This window comes from Triticum aestivum, chromosome 7D (assembly GCF_018294505.1).
Source record: "Triticum aestivum cultivar Chinese Spring chromosome 7D, IWGSC CS RefSeq v2.1, whole genome shotgun sequence".
In the NCBI taxonomy this organism is placed as follows: Eukaryota; Viridiplantae; Streptophyta; class Magnoliopsida; order Poales; family Poaceae; genus Triticum; species Triticum aestivum.
Genome location: NC_057814.1, coordinates 81,237,849 through 81,258,434, shown reverse-complemented (window position 1 = coordinate 81,258,434; position 20,586 = coordinate 81,237,849). Strand labels below are relative to the sequence as shown.

General features: G+C 42.4%; 3 protein-coding genes across 4 annotated transcripts; 1 reads left to right on the top strand and 2 right to left on the bottom strand.

Annotated features, from left to right (window-relative positions):
• Positions 1-557: 557 nt before the first annotated feature.
• LOC123164379 (histone-lysine N-methyltransferase EZ1) lies at positions 558-9,070 on the top strand. The gene is made up of 16 exons (XM_044581818.1): positions 558-829; positions 1,425-1,548; positions 1,650-1,972; positions 2,095-2,256; positions 3,628-3,712; positions 3,833-3,982; positions 4,067-4,114; positions 4,183-4,251; positions 4,370-5,070; positions 5,819-5,954; positions 6,041-6,261; positions 6,898-7,029; positions 7,315-7,405; positions 8,099-8,146; positions 8,223-8,351; positions 8,527-9,070. The coding sequence occupies exons 2-16, from the start codon at positions 1,450-1,452 to the stop codon at positions 8,794-8,796; spliced, it is 2,664 nt and encodes an 887-aa protein (XP_044437753.1). The 5' UTR covers positions 558-829; positions 1,425-1,449; the 3' UTR covers positions 8,797-9,070.
• Positions 9,071-9,321: 251 nt separating this feature from the next.
• LOC123164380 (protein FAR1-RELATED SEQUENCE 9) lies at positions 9,322-14,324 on the bottom strand. Its single transcript, XM_044581820.1, has 6 exons — positions 13,925-14,324; positions 11,721-13,844; positions 11,515-11,645; positions 11,355-11,426; positions 10,041-10,113; positions 9,322-9,800 (listed from the first exon to the last, which is right to left on the bottom strand). The coding sequence occupies exons 2-5, from the start codon at positions 13,789-13,791 to the stop codon at positions 10,051-10,053; spliced, it is 2,337 nt and encodes a 778-aa protein (XP_044437755.1). The 5' UTR covers positions 13,792-13,844; positions 13,925-14,324; the 3' UTR covers positions 9,322-9,800; positions 10,041-10,050.
• A 3,915-nt stretch (positions 14,325-18,239) lies between these two features.
• Positions 18,240-20,326, bottom strand: LOC123166185 (uncharacterized). Of its 2 annotated transcripts, none has more exons than XM_044583955.1 (4): positions 20,121-20,326; positions 19,336-19,407; positions 18,609-18,810; positions 18,240-18,517 (listed from the first exon to the last, which is right to left on the bottom strand). In XM_044583955.1, exons 3-4 carry the CDS (start codon positions 18,801-18,803, stop codon positions 18,419-18,421), a joined length of 294 nt encoding a protein of 97 aa, XP_044439890.1. In that variant the 5' UTR covers positions 18,804-18,810; positions 19,336-19,407; positions 20,121-20,326; the 3' UTR covers positions 18,240-18,418. The 2 variants fall into 2 exon arrangements, with proteins under 2 accessions (XP_044439890.1, XP_044439889.1); XM_044583954.1 differs by having other exon boundaries at positions 19,336-19,402.
• Positions 20,327-20,586: the final 260 nt, after the last annotated feature.

Sequence of the window (20,586 nt, the reverse complement as noted above, 5' to 3'; positions counted from 1 at the left end):
CATCTCGCCAAAAATTTATCGTCGGATTGAACTAGCATAGTTGGGCTGGGCATGACGCACCAAATAATTGGCAGCTACCCAAACGCCTACACCATGCAAGGCCAACCCCATAATTTTGGCTGGGCATGTGAGGATAACGATCCAAACAGCCCCTTAAGGTTCTTAGATAAAATTGAAACACCCAAGCCCGACAGATGCAGTGGGCCATAGGCGCGCCCTAGCTCCAACCCCTAGTGATAGTAACTACATTCTTTACGGATCTTATCTTATAATATTAACTTGATCAACGTCAACAAAGCTTGGCTTTCAAAAATTATAAGCACTACGTCATGAAATGAAGAGAGTATGCATTTCCTCAACATATTTTGTTTTGCTAAGAAAACGATTTTTAGTGGAGAGAGGGTGCGAAGATAGCAATTATCCACGCCGGGCGGCGAGTGATCTGACCGGGTCATCAAAGCCCACCTGCTTTCCCCCCAGGTTTCCCTCGGCGCTGTCCCGCACCACCACCTTCTCTTCCCCCTCCCTCCCCGCATTTCAAAAACTAATCCCCTCCCCTCCTCTCCCCCCTCTCGTGACCTATCTCCCTGCTCCGAGTCTGACCTACCCTGCCCAGCCCCCACGACCACGATCCGCCATTCCCACCCAATGCGGCCACCGCGAGCCTCCCCCTCCTCCTCCGCTCTGCCCTAGAGCCGCCGCCGCACCCCCGCAGCCAGGCGTCGCCGCCGACGCCTCCTCCCCGGCCCGCCCCTCCGCCGCCGCCGCGGCTCCCGCCCCGACTCGGCCCGTCTCCGCCGCGTCCGCGACCGCCGACATTGGCTCTCAGGTATGCCCTTCCTTCCGGTCACGCGGCGGCTGCTTCCGCCCCGAAACAGGCCGCCGCCGCGCGCACCTTATAGATCCGTCCATGGCGCGGCGACGCGGAATGCGGCGAGGGCTGAGCGCCGCGTGGTTACGCTCTGACGGCCTGAAACGGGCGGAGTCTGAGTTCGTGCGTTTTATACTGCGTTTCTCCCTTCTACTAGGAGCATTCACGAGCCACCCGTTGTGTTTTTGTCATGGTCTGCCCTTTCCGTTACTGAAGAACTGCTTCATTTATTTTCGAGTGCAGTCATCTGGGGATAGTACCCTAAACTGGACGCTTATGCATGACTAACAGTAAACTGGACGATGGTGCCTATTTATTGTAGATTTGTAGTAATTTGTCTGTTCTCTATGGTGTACAGTATCATTATGCGCTTACAGTTTGTAATCACGACGCCATTTTATGCCTAACATTATGCCTGAAAATTTTGAGACGAACTAATTAGTGGCACTCTAAAGTTGGTTGTCTTCTGGCTTCAATATTTTTACCCTTCAATCATACAGCTGTGATATGAGTTTGTATTATGCTTGTTATGCTAAAGTTACTACATGTCTAGGTTTACTCAAGATAGTAAGGCTAATATGTCAGAAGAAGAAAGAAGTGAGGCCTCCCGACACGTTTTACGTGTTATTGACTCGTTGAAGAAGAAAGTTACAGCAGATCGTTTTACTTACATTAAGGTGCTTTGAGATCACACATTCTGTATTTCTCTCACTACTTTTTTTTATCAGATGTTCATGTTGTTCTTTTCTTTCTTCTGATTGTTATATTCTTTTTCCAGAATAGGATAGAGGATAACAAGATAAAGCTCAGCCCCGTTACACAAGGCACTGGCAATTCTTCAAAAATCTGGCAAAGAAATACATCAAATAGCACTGACTCGAATCTGCTGACAAGTAGGCAAGACGATGTACTCTCTTCTGGGCCTCGTATTGTAGTATCCCCTGCTGACGAAGATGGTGTCAGTTCTGACGAAGAAAGCTCCTATGCCGCGTCAACTGTTATGTTGGGTGGAAATCTAGCTGCAAAGAATGTCACTAGGCCAATTAAACTACCAGAAGCACCAAAAATTCCGCCTTATACAACATGGACATTTTTGGACAGGTCTGTTTATAACCACATGCACTTCTCGACCTCCCCATACCCCTGCTGCGTGCAAATGAGTTTCCTTCAGTAAGGTGTCGTAGGGTTTCTTGAGACAAAAGTTTTCTCGGGGTTTCATGCAGGAACCAGAGGATGACAGAAGACCAATCTGTACTTGGTCGACGAAGGATTTACTATGATGCAAATTGTGGTGAAGCTTTAATTTGCAGTGATAGTGAGGATGAAGCTGTTGAGGATGAAGAGGAGAAAAAGGAGTTCAAAGTTTCTGAAGACTGTCTTATTCGGTAAACAACTTGGGGCATTCCTTTGTTTTCTTTTGCATTATTTTGCCTTAGCTTTGGCTTAACTTCTGCACTTATTTGTGATTCACAGATGGGCTAGTTTTAATATCACAGTTCCTCAAATAAATGCTACCTCACTTACTTTTCTTTGAAGCAATACATTTGTTGTATTTCTATTTTCGTACGGGAACCACGCTACATTAGGATACAAGCAGCTTATGGTTTTAGGATACATAAGCAATTAATAGTTTCCTGAAAAAAATACGGTTGTGCACAATTTACTTTTAAGTTAAAGGATTGTCTCGTTTTTTCTTTCTTGAAACATAATACTCCATCCGTTCCTATTTATGTGGTGTGTGTTTTTTTTCCTGTTGAAATTCCTATTAAGGAGGCACATCAGGAAGTCAAATGATTAGTTTTCGTGTCTAGTCCTCTCACTAATCTCTAATCGGCTCTTAACCCATTGATCTCCACAATCTATGGCCGTACTAAATACACCCAGAACACATGCCCGTTATCTTCTCTCGTTCCTCCTTTATCCACGATAAATACATGCAGGACAGCAGTAGTGCGCAAGGTTGATGTGTGAGATCAAGAGAGAAAAAACAGGAGCGAATCTGTTTGCAATTTTCGCAAGATAGCGCGTTATGATACGAGAGCTGGGCGATGGTGCAGTTATCAGATGATGTGAACAAAGAGCTGGGGTGTGCGTGACGGTAAAATGACCAAAATCTTTGCGGGCACTCTGCGCTGGAAATCCTTGGTCTTGGCAAAATTGGAAACACACCACCGAAAAGGGATTAGGCGGGGGTACATCAAGAGTTGTAAAGTACTTCCTCCATTCTTTTTTATAATACATTTCAGACAGCTGGCACTGAACTGTTTTGGGTGCTGTCTGAACTGTCTAAAACGTCTTATAAAAGTGAACAGAGGGAGTATTTAACTAATATGAATACGAAGTATCACTAAGTAATTATTGTGGCCTGCATTGCTTCACTTTATTTTCGTCTAATAAAGAACTTCGATAATTCAATACCACTTTTGTGTCTTTCTTCTTCCTTTCTACCTAAGGTGAGACTGCAAAATGTTTAATTGGTTTGCATAATCGGACTAGACTAGCTTGGACTTCCAGAAAAGTAGGCTTATGTTACTTAAAATGGGCTGCATGCTTTGTTTCTAGCGTACTCTTCAAGGAACTTTAATGTGGTGTTTATGTTGTCCAACTATATTCTGCGTAGTCTGTTGATGAGTTTACACACCTTCTTTAACCTGGATAGACCAAAAATAGATTTAGGCTTCTGCTATACCCCTTCTTCTCAATGGGTGATTTGATGACGATGTCATTAATTATGTTCCTCTGCTACTCTATGTTAGGATGACAATTCAAGAATGTGGCATGTCTGATGCAGTGCTGGAAACCCTAGCTCGATGTTTTGATAGGGCAGCTGGTGATATAAAGGCTAGTTTTCTGTTCATAATCATTCACATAATCTCAATAACATTTTGGCCATTTGGGCTTTTCCTTTTCCAGTTCACATTTTCAATATTGACAATTAACACATATAGCCCTATTTTACAGGCCAGATATGAGATCCTAAATGGGGAGAAAACTGAGGGTTCTCTTAAAAAGGTTTCTGTACCTAATGCCAAAGTGGAAGATCTCTACCGTGATAAAGATTTGGATGCAGCATTGGATTCCTTTGACAATCTCTTTTGTCGCCGATGTCTAGTACGTTCATCTGTTAACCATCATATGCTTTCTGTAATGCCTCTGGTTTGCTGATGAATATTCTGTCCATCTTGATATTGGCAGGTTTTTGATTGCAAACTACATGGGTGTTCTCAAGATTTAGTATTTCCTGTAAGTTTTGAAGTTCAAGAGTTATTTCCAAAATTGGGAGGTATTCTAATTTGTGCCTTCTCATACAGACAGAAAAGCAACCACCTTGGAACAGCCTGGATGATGGTATACCATGTGGTATTCATTGCTATAAACTGGTTTGTATTTTATGGTGTATGACTTCTGAAAATTGGCTTGTCTTGTTTGACAATTTGAATTTTGAAACATAAGCATGTGACTTGCATTGACATTGTTTTACAAACCACATTTTTTCAGGCTCCTAAACCAGATGCTACTACCACAGTTGATTCTGACATGCTTGACATAGAGGAGCCAACTCACTCATCTGATAATACAAGGAACCAGTTAAGCTCAAATAAGAAAAAACAGGGTTCTAGTGGTAAGAAAGCGAAATCCCAACAAAGTGAAGGCTCTTCAACCCAAAGGGTTGCCTCAGAAAGCAGCGACTCAGAAGGACATCCAACGAGTACTAAATCTCCACAACAATCATCTTGTCAATCAAAAGTCAAAATTAGCCCAAAAGGTGGAATCAGGAAAAGTACTAATAGAAGAATTGCCGAGCGGATTCTTATGAGTGTGAAAAAAGGACATAGAGAAGTGGCACCATCAGATTCTAATTCTGGTGGATGTCTCTGGCCAAGGGACATGAAGCTTAGATCTGATACACGAAATGGGCACAAGGATTCAGTTGCATCCCCACAACAGAATTCTCCAAGCACAAGAAGTTCTCGGAAGAAGGACGCGCCTCAAATGGAGAATAGTTTAGCTTCAGGGGAAGATCGTAATGATTCAACAGAGGAAACTAAGAACGAACATTCAGCAACAGATGGCCATGATAGTTCGATGATAGAAGATGTTGAGGAGAATATATGCAGGCAAGAAAATAAATGTAGATCCTGGAAGGTGATTGAGCAAGGGCTTCTAGTGAAAGGTTTGGAGATTTTTGGAAGGAACAGGTTGGACCCTTCTCCTGATGACCATCTATATCAGTGGTTTCATTACCTTGCACTTGTTTATGTGTTGCTTACTACAGTATTATTATGCATCCAGTCAGGTGATCTTTTCTGTGTGGCTTTACATAACCTGTAAACATTTTTCTGAACTGAGTAAAGGTTATATGTGAATTATTTTAAACTCTGCCACTCGGAAGACTTTGACTATGGTTCCTCACTGAGTAGACAATTCATTCCTTTACATACAGTATTCCCATCATTTCCGTTTGCATGCTGTTTTCTCACCATCTTACAAGTGCGGAGTACCAGGGATTGAAAAAATGCTGGGGGAGGAAATGTTTATGAACTTTCTTTGACTAAAAGTTGCGGCCATCCCCTCAAAACTATATATTACAAACAGATTTTCCACTAATGACATAATTTTTCCACTAATGTCATTATCTTCATAGTGTCAAGGTATATACTACCTATATAAATGGTTAAAGTTTAAAATGTGAACTGCAAGGATCCCATCACCACTTATATTTTTAGGCATTTTTTTTCAAGGTTAAAAAAATACTCGTTTTTCCATGAAAATTGGGAGGGTATGACACTTTCATGTGTCTTTTTTGAATTGTTGCTGCTCACAGTGGGAGCACATTAATCTGGGAGCCAAATCGCTGCTCTCCTTTTATCATTATTATAGCCGTAAGTTTACCCTGTTTCCCAAAATTAATAGCCACACTGAATTCATGGGTTTTCTTTCATGCAGTTGTTTAATTGCTCGGAACCTTCTCTGTGGAATGAAAACATGCAGCGATGTTTTTCAGTATATGAGTTATATTGAAAACAGCAGCGCATCTGGAACTCTTAGCAGGGGTGATTCTCTCGTCAAAGGATATATAAAGGCATGGTTCATTCTGCCCCTCTATGTTATTTTTTATTTTCACCCAGCTAGTTTCTTATTTTAGTGCTGCCAATGTCAACATCTCAGGGACATGAGTTGCGTGTGAGATCACGGTTTATTAGAAGGCGAGGTAGAGTTCGTCGTTTGAAGTACACCTGGAAATCTGCAGGCTACCATTTTATAAGGAAAAGGATTACAGAAAGGAAGGATCAGCCTTGTCGGCAATATAACCCATGTGGTTGTCAATCATCATGTGGGAAACAGTGTCCATGTCTTGTAAATGGGACATGCTGTGAGAAATACTGTGGGTGAGTTGATTATTTTCCTTTACAACAACTTGCACTATTATAGCAAAAGTTCTATGCAACTGAAGTATATGTATTTTGGTGTCTGTTTTCTATGGAGCTATTCTAGTTATTGACTATAACCGTCCTCTTCCACAGATTAACTTACCTTTTCATTTGCTGTTATATATTTTTTGCTTGGACTAATCCTGTTACATGTGAACTAAGAATGCTTGTCCTTCTGGACACTACTACAATTGCTAAAAACTACTGTATATCTAGAGATATAGTTTGATTTCATATTCCATTGAATTGTTTAGTAGAATGATTGAATACCTCAGTGCTGAATTGCTTTCCCGTTACTTGTTAGCATGCCTGGACTCTTTTTAGACAATATCGAAGCTAGTATTGGATTCAAAAAGAGATTTTTAAAGATGCATAGTACATGGATTAACTATCATTAGAGAATGAAATCAGACTAATTTATGTGGTCCTGGATACTTTGTTGTTATTGCTTAGTTTGAGAAATCTCAGTTGTGAATGGAAAAATAAAAACTATAAAAACACATAAAAACAGACAAACAATTTTGTAACTAATCCTGCTGTCATAATGTAGCAATTGGAGCGAGAAACTGAAAGTTTATTCCCTTTGCATTTCAGGTGTCCGAAAATGTGCAAGAATCGTTTTCGAGGTTGTCATTGTGCAAAGAGCCAGTGTCGCAGTCGCCAGTGTCCATGCTTTGCTGCTGACAGGGAATGTGATCCTGACGTGTGCAGAAACTGCTGGGTAGGGTATGTATTTGCAAAATCAGATCAATCTTTGAACGGCTTTGTAGTTAATTGCACCACCAGGACCTGTGCATTTTGTTCTTTACACTTCTACAATCTCACTTGTACCAGAGTAGTTCAAAATTCACAATGGGTGTTTTACCCAAACCCGTTAAGTTGCAAGGCACAATTTTATTAATGTTGAGTCATGGTTTGCAAACTGTTCAAGCTTGAAATGTTGTTGTCTCATCTTTAAGTATTGCAGAATAAATCATCAGTGCATTAAACTGTTCCATTTCTAACCTACAGGTGTGGTGATGGTTCATTGGGAGTTCCCAGCCAAAGAGGCGATAATTATGAATGCCGGAACATGAAGCTACTTCTTAAACAACAACAAAGGGTAAACTTTTTACACTTCAGCTTATCACATGTTGTGGACATCTTGGTTATATTTCTTCGAGTCGATACTTGATTTGATGATTTCTGTGGTTGGCACTGTCATCTATAACAGAATAAAGATAAGAACTACAGATTCTTTGTGTGCAGAACTGCAGGCTTAGATACCTGAACTGCTAGATGTGATTTAAACATGATTTAAGTGTCTACATCTCTTTGAGTTAGTTCTCATTACTGTCGAGGCTGGTATTGATATAGCAATAATTTAAAACTTCTGAGCAATGGCTCTTGTTTATGGTTAGTTCCGAGCCAGTTATGAACCAATTAGGATATGATTTGATTTAAATTGGGCGTTCTCTTAAGAGATTATTTTACCATCAATTTAAGCAGGGCACATCATTTTTCTTCTGAAATCAAGGAAAAATAGAACAGGGCAATGCCAGCATCGCCACCCCTTATAAAAAACTAAGAAGGGATTAATAGATATCGAGGCAACATCTTAGTTGTGATAATGACTATGAATTGCAAAGCCGAATTGTTGTACACGACGGCCATTTTAATGTTCTTGTTGGACTTGATGTTGTGACACAACACATCGAATAGCTGGTAAAATACATGCTGTCCATTATAATGCCTGGTTCTGTTTTGAACAAAATGTTCTGTTCATGGTATTGAATAGTCATTACTTTGTTTTCAGGTCTTACTTGGAAGATCTGATGTTTCTGGCTGGGGAGCATTTCTCAAGGTAAAATTGCTCCTTCCATCTTGTCCATCGTTCTTTCCCTTTAACTCATCTTATTTATCTTTTCCATGATCTTCAGAATACTGTTAGCAAGCATGAATATCTTGGCGAGTACACTGGGGAGCTTATCTCTCACAAGGAAGCAGATAAGCGTGGAAAGATATATGACCGTGAGAATTCGTCCTTCCTTTTCAACCTGAATAATGAGGTGGGTATACAATGTTACCATTTACAGTCTTTTCAACATTCAGGGTTATATGCTGGACTGATCACTAGATATAGCTCATTTCTTTCAAGTTATTCTCCTTCCCAACTCTTCATTCAAAGCCCCCCTGCATTTTACATCTGATCCAACCGCTGTTGCCTTACTCTACTATGTGCAGTTTGTTCTGGATGCCTTCAGAATGGGCGACAAGCTGAAGTTTGCCAACCACTCCCCTGACCCGAATTGTTATGCCAAGGTCATCATGGTAGCAGGCGATCACAGGGTGGGCATATTTGCCAAAGAGCGGATCGGTTCAGGAGAGGAGATCTTCTATGATTACTGCTACGAGCCTGACCGAGCCCCCGTGTGGGCTCGAAAGCCCGATGCTCCTGGAGCGAAAGACCCCGGGCAGCCTTCCAGCGGGCGGGCCAAGAAGCTCGCCCATTGAAGAGACATCAGTCATTGGTTGATTCTTTTGTTCAGGGCCAGAACTGGGTAATCGTTAGCATGCTGTTGTACCTTAACCTGACATTCATTCATTGGCCCATGACTGTTGTTGTAGTGTCGGAAGTTGAGAACCCCATTTGTGTCGGAACCTGTGGATGGAACATGGACGGTTTTTTAACCGCTATGGTTGCTGCTCCATGCCCAATGCAGCTGGGCTGCCTTTGGTGGTGTGTTTGCCCTCTAAAAAGTTCTTGTAAGTGTGTTTGTTTGCTGTAGCTGCATGGGTTGATCATGGCACCACAATGGTCCTGCGAGCGACTTGTTTGTTCGAGCAATGCCCAGCGTTATGCTCGTGACTCACTGGTTACTGAACATTCTGACTGACGAGTGGGGTGACATACAGGCAAACAAGCGAGGAGCTGTTTGCCAATGGCAGTGTACACGCTGGACTGCTGGAGGCACTAGTGGCTGTTGTTCTGCATACACAAGGGAAAGTAGAAGATGCAACATACAAGGCCAGTTAAAATCACAATTCACAATATGCAAGCGCCATCCATCAAATATATAATCAGCCTGAGAATCATGGTTTAGATACAATTTGGTGACAACACAAAGAATTCAAGGTCAGCTTGGAGAGGCTGTCAAGGCCTTGCATTTCTCATGCTCCAACTCGGGCAAAAAATGAATGTTGAAAATTACACCACATTGCGTTTCTCGGCCAAGGGTTCCTGGACTCCCTCCAGGGGTCCTGTTAACAGCTAATTAATGTCTACTCTTGTAGTTACAGCTTACATGCTATATATAATTGCCTACGCCCAAAAGGTCACACTGCAATGGGATGCCTAATTAATCCTAGACTCCACCCTCGGTAGAAAAGAAATGGCACAGGACAGAATAGCCACTCTCAAGAGCAGCATCTATGGAACCATGATCCCTCTGTAACGGTTGGTACTTGGTAGTAGCCATCTCCAACAAAAAATTGTAAAGAAACACATCTAGCAGACCCTGGAAGTTAAGAGCAACAACAGATCAGTGTAGAAATTTCAAACCGCAATATGGGTTACACCTCGTGTGTGTAGTAGGGTTTGAACCCTTGCTAACTCAGGATTCACATCTAGCTTATGATGCTCAAGGTATTCAAGAAATGCAAGGGAGATACAAGCCTGGTGCTACCATCCTAGTTCTGCGCAGAGTGGCAGAAGCAATATTGCTAATCAAGTTACTGAACTGAAAAAAATTGTATACCTTGTGTCCTTTAGATGTTCTTCGCGCCGCCGAAATTTGAATTAGGACGCACTGTGGCATATGCTGACAAATCCTGTTGATCATAAGTGCACAAGAAGCCAAGAGCCTTTCAGCATTTTTTATTAATGCTGTCTGTAATGCCAGTGGAATCGTAAACCCATCTACCAAGTTAAGAGATGGTACAAGTGCTACGGGCTCTAATACCAGAAAATAGAAAATAGTATGGCATACTTGTCGACGTCCTGAAGGTTTGCTCAGTTCAGTCTACAAAAGTACAGAGTCATGTATTGGTAATTGCATTGGAGCTCCGGGTGGTCCATGCATCTATATCCTCACCCTGCACTATCCTTGGGATCGTATGCTACTTTATGTATTCCACCCATATATACTTCCCTGTACCAATTTATTACAAGCTAGTATGTTTTGTACCATGGTACACGGATTTGTCCCACCAGCCAGAAATCACCTATTTTGTTCCAACCACCAAACAACCGTACGCACAGTTCTTTTTCATCACCACCACTCCCCTTCTCCAGAGTCAGACGCCATCTTGACCTAAAAACCTACACCTTCTTTGGCTCCAACCAAGGTCCATCACCATGTCCGCATCGTCATCACCAGGTCCAACCAAGGCCCCTCTGCTCTACATGGCTGGGTGGTCTGCACCAAGATATTACCTAATCTGCTTTGAAGAACTTGGATCCATCAGAATATGAGGGTGGGGAGCAGGATGGAGTTTGTTTCTAATGGAGGCAGTAACGGGGAAGATGAACAGTGATGGAGCTCAGGCGAGACCAGCCCTATATGGAGGATATTACTTCTGGGTTACAGGGACGGGCGACTCAGGCATTTCTTTGATTATTGTATGATAGATGACGTAGGTAACAGTTTGGGAATTAAATTCTTCCTGTTCGTACTAAATCAACGACAACTAATATGTAATGGAGGGAGTACTAAAGTGACGCATTAATTGAGTATCCTTCCATCTATGATGTATTATTAAGTGGGTGTATGCATCTGGTATGTCAGTTGGAGTGAATTTTGTGGCATTTACTCCAACAATCCCGAGGGATTACGTCCGGACCTGATTACGGCTTCTCCGACTCCCGTGAGCCAAAATCCGCGTCTGTCATGTACTTATGTATATTTCCCTCGAGGAACAACATGTACTTATGTATAGAAGCATTGTTCAAATTTATTTGTTACAAAACTTCCATTTATGAGTTCCAAAGTGCTGTTTGGTAATAATGCTAATAAACAGTTGAATAACAGACAAAACTAATTTTGCTCAGGCCAATCTGCCAACCAGAATACCTGTGGTGCACAAACAGGCATTGTATTCGGATGCATGAAGATCTGGTTTGGTTGCATAGGCGTTGGAAAAACCTGCAGAACATGAACCATGCTGGTATGAGATCAGTTAAATCTTAAATGCCAGAAGAAAAGATAACATTTCATACATATTTATGTGTACCTGATAGTAATATGATCTTCCAATGGTTGCATTACCATTTGCATCTTGTGCAGATTGAAACTGCTGCTCATTAGTTTGGGCGGTTAGTACCGGAGCAGCCGAGGAAGATGCCAGGGCTTGCTTTGCTTTTTCTGCACAGTGGCGTATTTTTGTTATGCAAAAAAGATGTTTTAAAAGCACGAGGAGACTTGAGTGTTGTTGCTTACTGGTGCTTGGTCCTTTAGGTATTTTCTTCTTCTTCTTCTTCTCCCTTGTACTGGCATCTTTGGCAGATTGAGCGTGCAGATTTCTCATTTCGAAGAACACTTCAAGTGCCTTCTCTCCTGTTTCAAGGGAGTCCCAGAATATCTTTCTTGCTTCTTCCAGTTCCTGGCTCTTCAATGCAAGGTTATACGCATACTGCATTGCGCGATTGCGATACGCAAGTTCAGCCTCGGTACATTCTTGTTGTGTTGAATCTTCTTGACTGAGATTATACATGCTTCTCCTGGCATCTTTCGTCCACCGTTTCAAGATGTACTTTTCAGGAACCATATCCACATTCTGCAGGCTGAAGGCTTTCAGAGCATGAGAACAAAGAAGGCCCATCCTTTCAAACTTTCCGCAACCACAAGAGATTTCCATTGTGGATGTATCAAGAAGAACAGTCCACATTTTTGAACCCCTGCCCTGCATTGTTATTTCAAACCTCAATAAGCTTCCACCACAGGAATTTTCATGACATGAAGTTGCTCCACATCCATCCAGAAATTCAGCCTCAAATAACTTGTACATCCTATGTGTATAAGATTCCGCAGCCTGCTTCAGAACTGTACTGTGCTTGATTGCACGAACTGGAGCAGTTTGGCTGCAGCGAAAATCCTCTTCTGACTCATTTCTACGTAGTGTTTTCACAACCTTTTCCAGCAAGAGAGCAAATCTTGTTATAGAAGTAGATTCATCAGCAACTCCAGTGAGGATATTGTTTGAGACTTCTCCCCACTGGGATGAATTGATCCCACCATCAAAAGTATCTTTGTTAAATACCGAGCACCATCTGTTATGAAACTTATAAAGGCCATTAAGCCAATCATTATCCTGTAGTTTGTATTCATCAAGCATAGCATCCCAAGATTCCTGAAGCTCCATTTCTGTGTCACATCCTTGCATGCACTTCATAAACATATTTTGAAATGCTTGAGAAGTATTTACAGTGCCTAAATGAGACTGTGCATTCTTCAGGATATGCCAGTAGGAGAAGCAATGCCGCGTGTTAGGAAACACCTGCTCGGCTGCCTGCATAATAGCTTCATCCTGGTCAGTGAAAATCGATTTTGGCGACCGGCCACCCATTGACTCCAAAAATGATTTAAATAGCCAAACATAGGAAGCTGTGGAGTCATCTAACAGGAATGCAAATCCAAAAACAACATTGTGCCAATGGTGGTTAACTCCAACAAAAGGGGCACATATCAGGCTATATTTATTTGTGCGGTAGGTTGTGTCAAATATAACAGCATCCCCAAAGCAGTCATAATCACTTCTACTTTTACCATCCCTGAAGAAGAAGTTAGTCATGCGGCCTTCTTGATCAACTTGGACATCCCAATAAAACATTCCTTCCTCGTTGGTTCTACGCTTGAAGTAGCTCACAAGACTTTGGCTGTCTCCTGCCCCAATTAGCGTTATATTCTGCACGTTGTCATGATTGTAGCAATCCCTTGTCGTGTAGCCTGGAGGTTCACTAATATCACCCACGGTCCTATCAGAAGAACCATTCATTGCATGTGATTCAGCAGATTCTGCTGGATCTATAACACCTGATTTTCCAACAGCAAATGACTTCGCGGATCTCAACAGATGCCTCTCCCCAGGTTTAGCCAACTGGTGATTGTGCAGGGGAACAAAGCGTATGACAGTCCAACGCCCTTTCTCATCGACTCTAAAGCGGACCATCGCCTTGCAATTCGTTCTTGTGTCCGGCCGGTTGAAATTCGCTTCTGTGACAGGCTCGTCGTATTTAAGCCCTTCCTTCGAGCAGTAGTAATCTTTTGTCCGGATGTCCCTGGTACCAATGAAGTAGGACTGCTTGCCCTTCCGGACACTAAAGCCGATTCGATGTCCATAGTCGCAGTACAGCTTGTATGCCTCCTCCTCACTGTGGACCATGCAACCGATAAGCTCCTCGGTCGCCTCCTTGCGGCTCAAGGCATTTCCATGGTCTTCCCCCTTCTTTCCTGCCTCACCATTTTTCCTCATTCGAAGCAATTCCTCTTGTGAGCCTGGTATGCTATCCATTTCTACTCAAGCAGCTGCACCGGCCTTCATGTGAACAGCATCAGGGACTGGATCTACATGGTAATTTGTGAAGGTTATTAATAAGTTTGAGTTTGAGTAATCTAATCACCTGGATATGTAAAAAAGCTCATACCTCAAACCCAAATGTGCGAGGCTGCGGACGGGGTGGAGACAGCAGGGCCCCCGGGAGGAAGAACGGGAGCGGCAGTCGCGGCGGCGCGCGCGAGAGGCGGATGCGTCGGCGGAGGCGGTGACGCTGAGCTACGGCGCACGGCGGCAGCGCTAGGGCACAGCGGGGTCGGGCTGGAGCTTGGGTAGGCCACAGCGCCCGCGAGATAGCTCGTGAGAGGAAGAGGAGATGCTGCGGGATGGCGGAGAGGAGGAGCCTAGCTGCGGAGCTCACGGGCGACCGCCGGCGGGCCTCGCCGGAGCCCAGCGACGGGGGCGGGGGTTGGTCGTGCGGTGTACGGCCGAGATGGTGGAACGGGTCTAAGGAAAGCAGCGGCGGCGTTGCCTGGACCCGGCGTTGGAGTCCTGTAAGTGAACCGGGGTAAATGGGCCGGAGACGAGGTGTACGGGCTGTGGCCGTGTGAGTGAAGCCCGTCTTTCGTGGTACATGCTGGTGACAACGGAGACCTCCTATCTGCCGCTCACAGCGGCAAGGTAGTCGAGGTAGCGCACATGGCGCTCGCCTTGTCAGCTTACCGACCATTACTCCTTTGGTTTTCCAGCGCTTTTCTTCTTCTTCCGCTTTCCTTTGGTTTTCTCATAAAACGTGAATATTTTTCTAATTATATGGGGAAAATGAATGGATATTTATAAAGAGAATTTTTGCAAATTCATAAACATTTTTCTAAAAATGATCGCCGTGTTGAAAAGTGTCCATATTTTAGAAAAAAATGTTAATTGTCTTTCAAAATAAGGACTGTGCTAACCACCAGTCGATCCGCACGACTCCCGCCACAGCGATTTTTTCATCCCTAGCGATTCTCCCCGTATCGCAGCTTTTTTACGCAATTTTTTTTAAAAGAACGCGCGCAGGAGTCGAACACAAAACCTCGGGTGTCCATCCCCAGCTCAACAACCACCTGAGTTAACCCCTCATTGCAATTAAGTTATGCGTTAGTTTATATTTCACTACTATCTATAACGTCAGACAAGCTTCAAAAATATCTGACTCCTTATAGAATTCGAGTACATATTTGAAAGAGAAATTCGCCTCACAACTAAATTGAACGGTCGGACCAAATCAAATAATAAGCTAACCAATTTTTGGACATTTGTTTACTATGTATAATAGTACAGGAAACATGCTTTTCCAGTTTTTTCCTTGGATATCTGTACTGGACAATTTTCGCGAACGGATATATGGTGTCTCCATGACCCTCATGTTATACTAGTTACCTAGAACTTATCGGGGGATGTTTCTACACTTATTTTAACTGAAACAAAAGTTATCGGGGTGTTCATATGTAAGTTATCAGATATGTGAGGTGTAAATTATCTTGCTATTTACACAAGAGTTATCGGGGTACATTTTTAATTAAAAAATCCCGATTCAAAATTATCAGGGGGCTTGTGCATAAGTTATCAGGTCTGTAATGCGTAAAGAAAACCATGCTTTTTATACAAAACTTGCCGGGATATATTTTCAACAACTTTTTTCCGAGGGTCAAAAAGGTTACCATGGTATTCGTACACGAGTTATCGGCTCCGCGCTATGTAATTTACCGTGCTATTTACACATATGTTACTGAGGGTATCTTTTCAATGATTTTTTCTCCGGTTCAAAGTTATCATGTTGTTTGTACCTAATTTAGTAGGTCTATAGTTTGTAACTTACCACGCTACTTACACAGAACTTATCATATGTATGTTTTCAACAATTTGTATCCACTAGGTCAAAAGTTACCATGGTGTTTGTCCATAATTTATCAGGTATGCGGTGCGTATTACAATGCTATTTACATAGAACTTAGCGGGGTTTTGTTTTGAACAATTTTTACAAGAAGTTATCACGATGTCCATACATTAGTTATCAACTCTACGATGTGTAATTTATCATGCTATTTTACATACATGTTAGGGGGGGGGGGGGGGGTTGAACAACTGCCCCCTTCATGGTGCAAATTTTACCATGGTGTTTGTTCCTAATTTAGCAGGTATGTGGTACGTAAGTTACCACGCTACTTAAACAAAACTTATCAGGGGTATGTTTAAAAAAATCCATTGTCTTAAAAGTTATCATGATATTTAGACGTAAGTTATCAGGTATGCGGCATGTGTATTACCATGCTATTTAGACATAAGTTACCGAGGATATATTTTCAATAAAAAAAATTGGTCAAAAAGCTACCGATGTTTGTATGCAAGCTATCAGGTTTGTGGTTCATAAAATATCAAACTCATTACAAAGAATTTATCGGATGATATTTTAAAACAAACATTTTTTCTTCATGACACATGAGAAAAAAATTATTCTATGGGAGCAAAATGTTTATTTCACTAGAAAATGTTCATCACTACAAAATAGAGACAAGTACAACACGATGCATCAGTCCTTTACAAAACCTGGACTAGATGAATTTGTCCCCTCGTCAAAGGCGATGTTGTTTTTCTTTCCCATTCTCAGGTACTGTTAATCCATGTGGGAAACAGAATAGGTAGATATCCCAGCTGGTTGCGCGCCACGGGCTTCAAACGACTGGTCGTGGGCTCGAATCCTGGCGGGCCCTATTTTTAATTCCAATAGCTTTTTTCACGCGCAAGAGCTGAACGAGCGGGGATCGAGCGGCTCGCGAGTCGTGCGGATCTGTCTTCCAAGTTAGCTTTCTCGTTGAAATAAATATTCACCATGAATTATGGCCTTTCCTCAAAAAAAAATATATTCACCATGAATTAAAGAAAAGTTCATTGTTAGTGCGAAAAAAAAGTTCATCGTGTATTCAGAAAAAATGTTAATAATCAAATGACAATAAAGCTCGACGGATCCTAAACCCAAACAGTGAGCTACACAATTAATATCCTTATTACATAAGCTATACCCAACCCTAGTGAAGGTAGAAAAGCCTGAGCACATGTGTCATCGATAAAAGGAGCAACTACAACAGATCATTCGGTTGCTAATAATGCCTGGGATATGAAACAATGCCTTTTTCTCCCCTCAAGGAGACATTGTCACATGCGGAGTTCACCAAAGTTCTGGTTGCCCTGTGGGCAATTTGGTGGGCACGACAAAAGGTTATCCACCAGCAGATAATAGGTGTGGTGACTGTATGGGCAACATAACTATCATGGATATCTGCAAAACTGTTTTCAAATTCTTCTAGTACACCTGAGAGCTGTTGTGGTTGTCTCTTGTCTGACTGAATTCTTTTGGAAGCCTCGAGTTGTTTCATGAGCTCTGGAGATCCACAAATGGAGAACAAAAGAACACGATGTAGTATAATAATTAAACATTTAACCTTGTGCTGTGAAGTTGACACCATGCACATTCTTTAAGGCTTCATTCAACAAGCCTTGCGGAAAAATAAACCTTGATTCCTAAATAGCCAACAAAATAGAGGCATAACTATTGGTACACTTGGAGTACCTCAACGAAGACAAGTACCGATTCACAATTTGCTTGTACAATAGTCAAACAATGTAAAATGCTCCTACCACTGAACTTTGGCCATGTCAAACGTGTTGATGGTGCAACCTCCAGGAATGGGGATGTTGAAGCTATTGATGCGGTCTGCTGGAACCATAACGGTACATATATTGGGTCATCTGCGATCACCTTCAGAGGTTGAACAAAAAGCACGACATTTATTTTGGAATAGAAGGAGTATAACTGAAGCTTCTATACTCGAGTCTCTAGCCGTTTGGGAAGCTCAAGCCCTGGGCTAAAAACTTGCTCGTCAAGTGCTTGATTATCGCATCAGAATGTCAGGCAATAGTGAGGGAAATCTCCCAAAGGACTTGGGGTATTGTTGCCCGAGCAACTGAGTTTGAGCATTGCCAGGCCATCCACGAGAGAAGAAATAGTAACCATGAAGCTGATAGCTTTGCAAAATTTGCTTTATCTTTGAATGTTTGCCACCACGTCTACAAAAAGATCTGAGAGACAGATGTGTGTAACTGTGGATGGCTTTCTCCATCAGAAAAATATGCACAGGGCCTACTCTATACCCTCTTTATCTCTTTCCCAATGGAATTTCAAAAGACACTCAAACACCAGATTGTCCCAGACCTACCGAAATGTGAGGGATTTTTTTTTTGCAGCAGGCAGGGCTTCTCTTCTTTCTTTTCTGTGAAAAAAGTTCGTTGGACGAACCGAATGAGCAGCCGAGTGAAGATATTCAGCCCATCAGAAGCACAAGACTGAAGCATTGCTGAATCCAATTTCGTTTCTGTTACTGGGCTATACTGGAATCTCTACCTGCGTCAATTATCGTGGGCTTGTATAGCAAACCTGCCGATGCCTCAGTCTCAGTTTATACTCATGTTAATATTATTCAACATTTCTAACAGAAAAAATATATAGTGACCATACAGCAACAATAGGAAAAAAACATTTGCTAGATTCCTGATACAAGAACCATGCCACCAGAAAGCAAGAACTGGCCACCACCAATGCAATCTCCTACCGGGACACACTGGTCTCAAGAGGCAAAGCACTTTCGACTTCAGCTTCCTTTGCTGCAGCGGACCGCTCCGCAACAGCCTTTGACATCCCGAACATCTGAGCAACACAAAGCAAGTGGCTTGATCATCAACGCACCAAAGTTAAACAAGGCAGAACCACAAAAGTTTTGAGTTTCAGCGTCACATACCTTCTGGATGGTCTTCTTGAAGCAGGTCTTGTGCTCATCCATGGAGGCATGGATGAACTCATCAATGTGCTCTTTCACATCTTTGAGGAAGGTAGCATCATCATCAGTTTTCTTCTTCCGGCACGACGACATGGTAGGGCTTTTAGGAGGAACAGGTGGCTGAGAACCTTCAGACTGTGTAGTGCTGGAATCCATGTCGATACTGAAAGAAACCAAGGGAGAAAAGGTTGATGTACATATTCCAAAGAGGAGATCAGGGTAATATTGATCCTGAAGCCAACTTCTGCATCACTGCAGCTACTCTACACATTTAATCACGGGAAGAAGAACCATATGCCATCTGTCATACTTGACAACCGCAAACTTAAAACCAAAAAGGAGCATTATCTACTTCACCAAACTGAAATTTAAGAGAGTGCAATATAGAAATCGCACGACGGCAGTAATCAACTTGTGGTGGGACTGACTCAGAAGGAACAGAGACAAATCTGTGATGCACAACTGACATATGAAACAAAAGGGGAATACAGTGACCATAAGTTTGACATAATTCGTTAGGTAAGTACTCCTACTAAATAAGAAGCTAAAATGCACCGATATGGGTACGTGTAGCAGTATTGGGCCGGATACGTAACTTCGCCATTTTGGAAAAGCGCCAATACAGGGATACGTTTTAGTTTTTTTTATCCACAAAAAAAAAGTATAGAAGCTAGGAACAGCAGATTACCTTCTTGTTTGCTCTACTGTGGATGCCAAAGCAGCTCCAAGCCTCTCCAATTGACAATGTTGATGCCCTGTTCTGACTCCAAGTTCCAAAGAGATAGAATTATACTTTTAGTAAGTGTAAATGAATATGGAGCAGCAAATCAAATCATTAGTTAGCTGTACATCTATCATGGCATAATACGAAAGGTGGAACCTTAAGATCAGTCAGCTAACATCCAAAAGGAGAACCAATCACTTTAATCAGCTAACATTTTAGGTCTGACTATTAAAATCAACAGCACAGTGTAACAATATCACTATATTCCCAATCATAAACAAGATTTGGGACATCTATGATGCCAACAACACCAGTATATAGTAGTACTAATGTGTTAACCAATTTCGTCCAGTATAACCAAGACAAAGCTCCTGCTCTCTCAAATTGCATTTACTCCTAAGCTTTGATTCAGATAAAACAACTTAATCTTTTCCCTTACATATATCGTCAGGCATTGCTTGTTTCACTGCTAACATGTTTAAACCAAAACATGTGATCATCTGAAATAAATTCAAACTACAATTTGTATACATTTTCCCTTATAAGCATTATCACAAACACCTACCAAGCAAAATCCTTTCACGACTTGAACATGCGCTGGAAAAATCATGCAGCAAGTAGTCATCAAGAAATAGCCATCATTATATTCTCACAATATCAAATCTACAGCAAGTACTCGTCCAAGACAAAAATCAGGGGAAAAAAAGAACAAACAGAGGATGCAAGAGGAAGGACGGAGGGGGGATGACCTATGTATTCGTCGCCGGCGTAGCTCCGGGCGGCGGCGTTGCTGCTCGACGAAGGGAGGCGCTGCTTGGCTCCTGTACCGGCGGCGGCGCAGCGGAGGCTTCGGCCGGCTGTTGTTTTCGTTTCTTTCTCTCTCTTTTTTTTCGACCGGAGTTTTAGTTTCTTTCTTGGAGGAAAGGGCAAGCGTTTGCGGTTGCACGGTCCCTCCCTGGCCTTTTTTTTTTGAGATGTTTTCTTTTCGAGATGAGCACGGGCCGTGCAGGACCGGAATGACACCGCGGCGCACACGGGAAAGGACGGGACGGAAGCCCAGACGATATTTAGGCCTTCTATATAAGTCCATACAGGTGGAATGTTTAGTGTTTGGGGCGATGGAATGAAATTGCGGCCGGCCCACCACAGCGCTGTCAGAATGGACATGGTAAAATAATATTCAATTTTATACTAATAAATAAGAGAAAATATTCA

Bases quoted from the DNA above. Each gene is read 5' to 3' on its own strand.
- LOC123164380 (XM_044581820.1), bottom strand. From the start codon at position 13,791: ATGGATAGCATACCAGGCTCACAAGAGGAATTGCTTCGAATGAGGAAA. The intron at 11,427-11,514 runs GTACACATAAAT...CATGTTCTGCAG, and splicing joins GAAGATCATATTACTATCAG to GTTTTTCCAACGCCTATGCA. The intron at 10,114-11,354 runs GTATTCTGGTTG...TATGATCAACAG, and splicing joins TGCCTGTTTGTGCACCACAG to GATTTGTCAGCATATGCCAC.
- LOC123166185 (XM_044583955.1), bottom strand. From the start codon at position 18,803: ATGGATTCCAGCACTACACAGTCTGAAGGTTCTCAGCCACCTGTTCCT. The intron at 18,518-18,608 runs GTATGTGACGCT...TGTGTTGCTCAG, and splicing joins TCAAGAAGACCATCCAGAAG to ATGTTCGGGATGTCAAAGGC.
- LOC123164379 (XM_044581818.1), top strand. From the start codon at position 1,450: ATGTCAGAAGAAGAAAGAAGTGAGGCCTCCCGACACGTTTTACGTGTT. The intron at 3,983-4,066 runs GTACGTTCATCT...TGATATTGGCAG, and splicing joins TCTTTTGTCGCCGATGTCTA to GTTTTTGATTGCAAACTACA. The intron at 5,955-6,040 runs GCATGGTTCATT...TCAACATCTCAG, and splicing joins TCGTCAAAGGATATATAAAG to GGACATGAGTTGCGTGTGAG.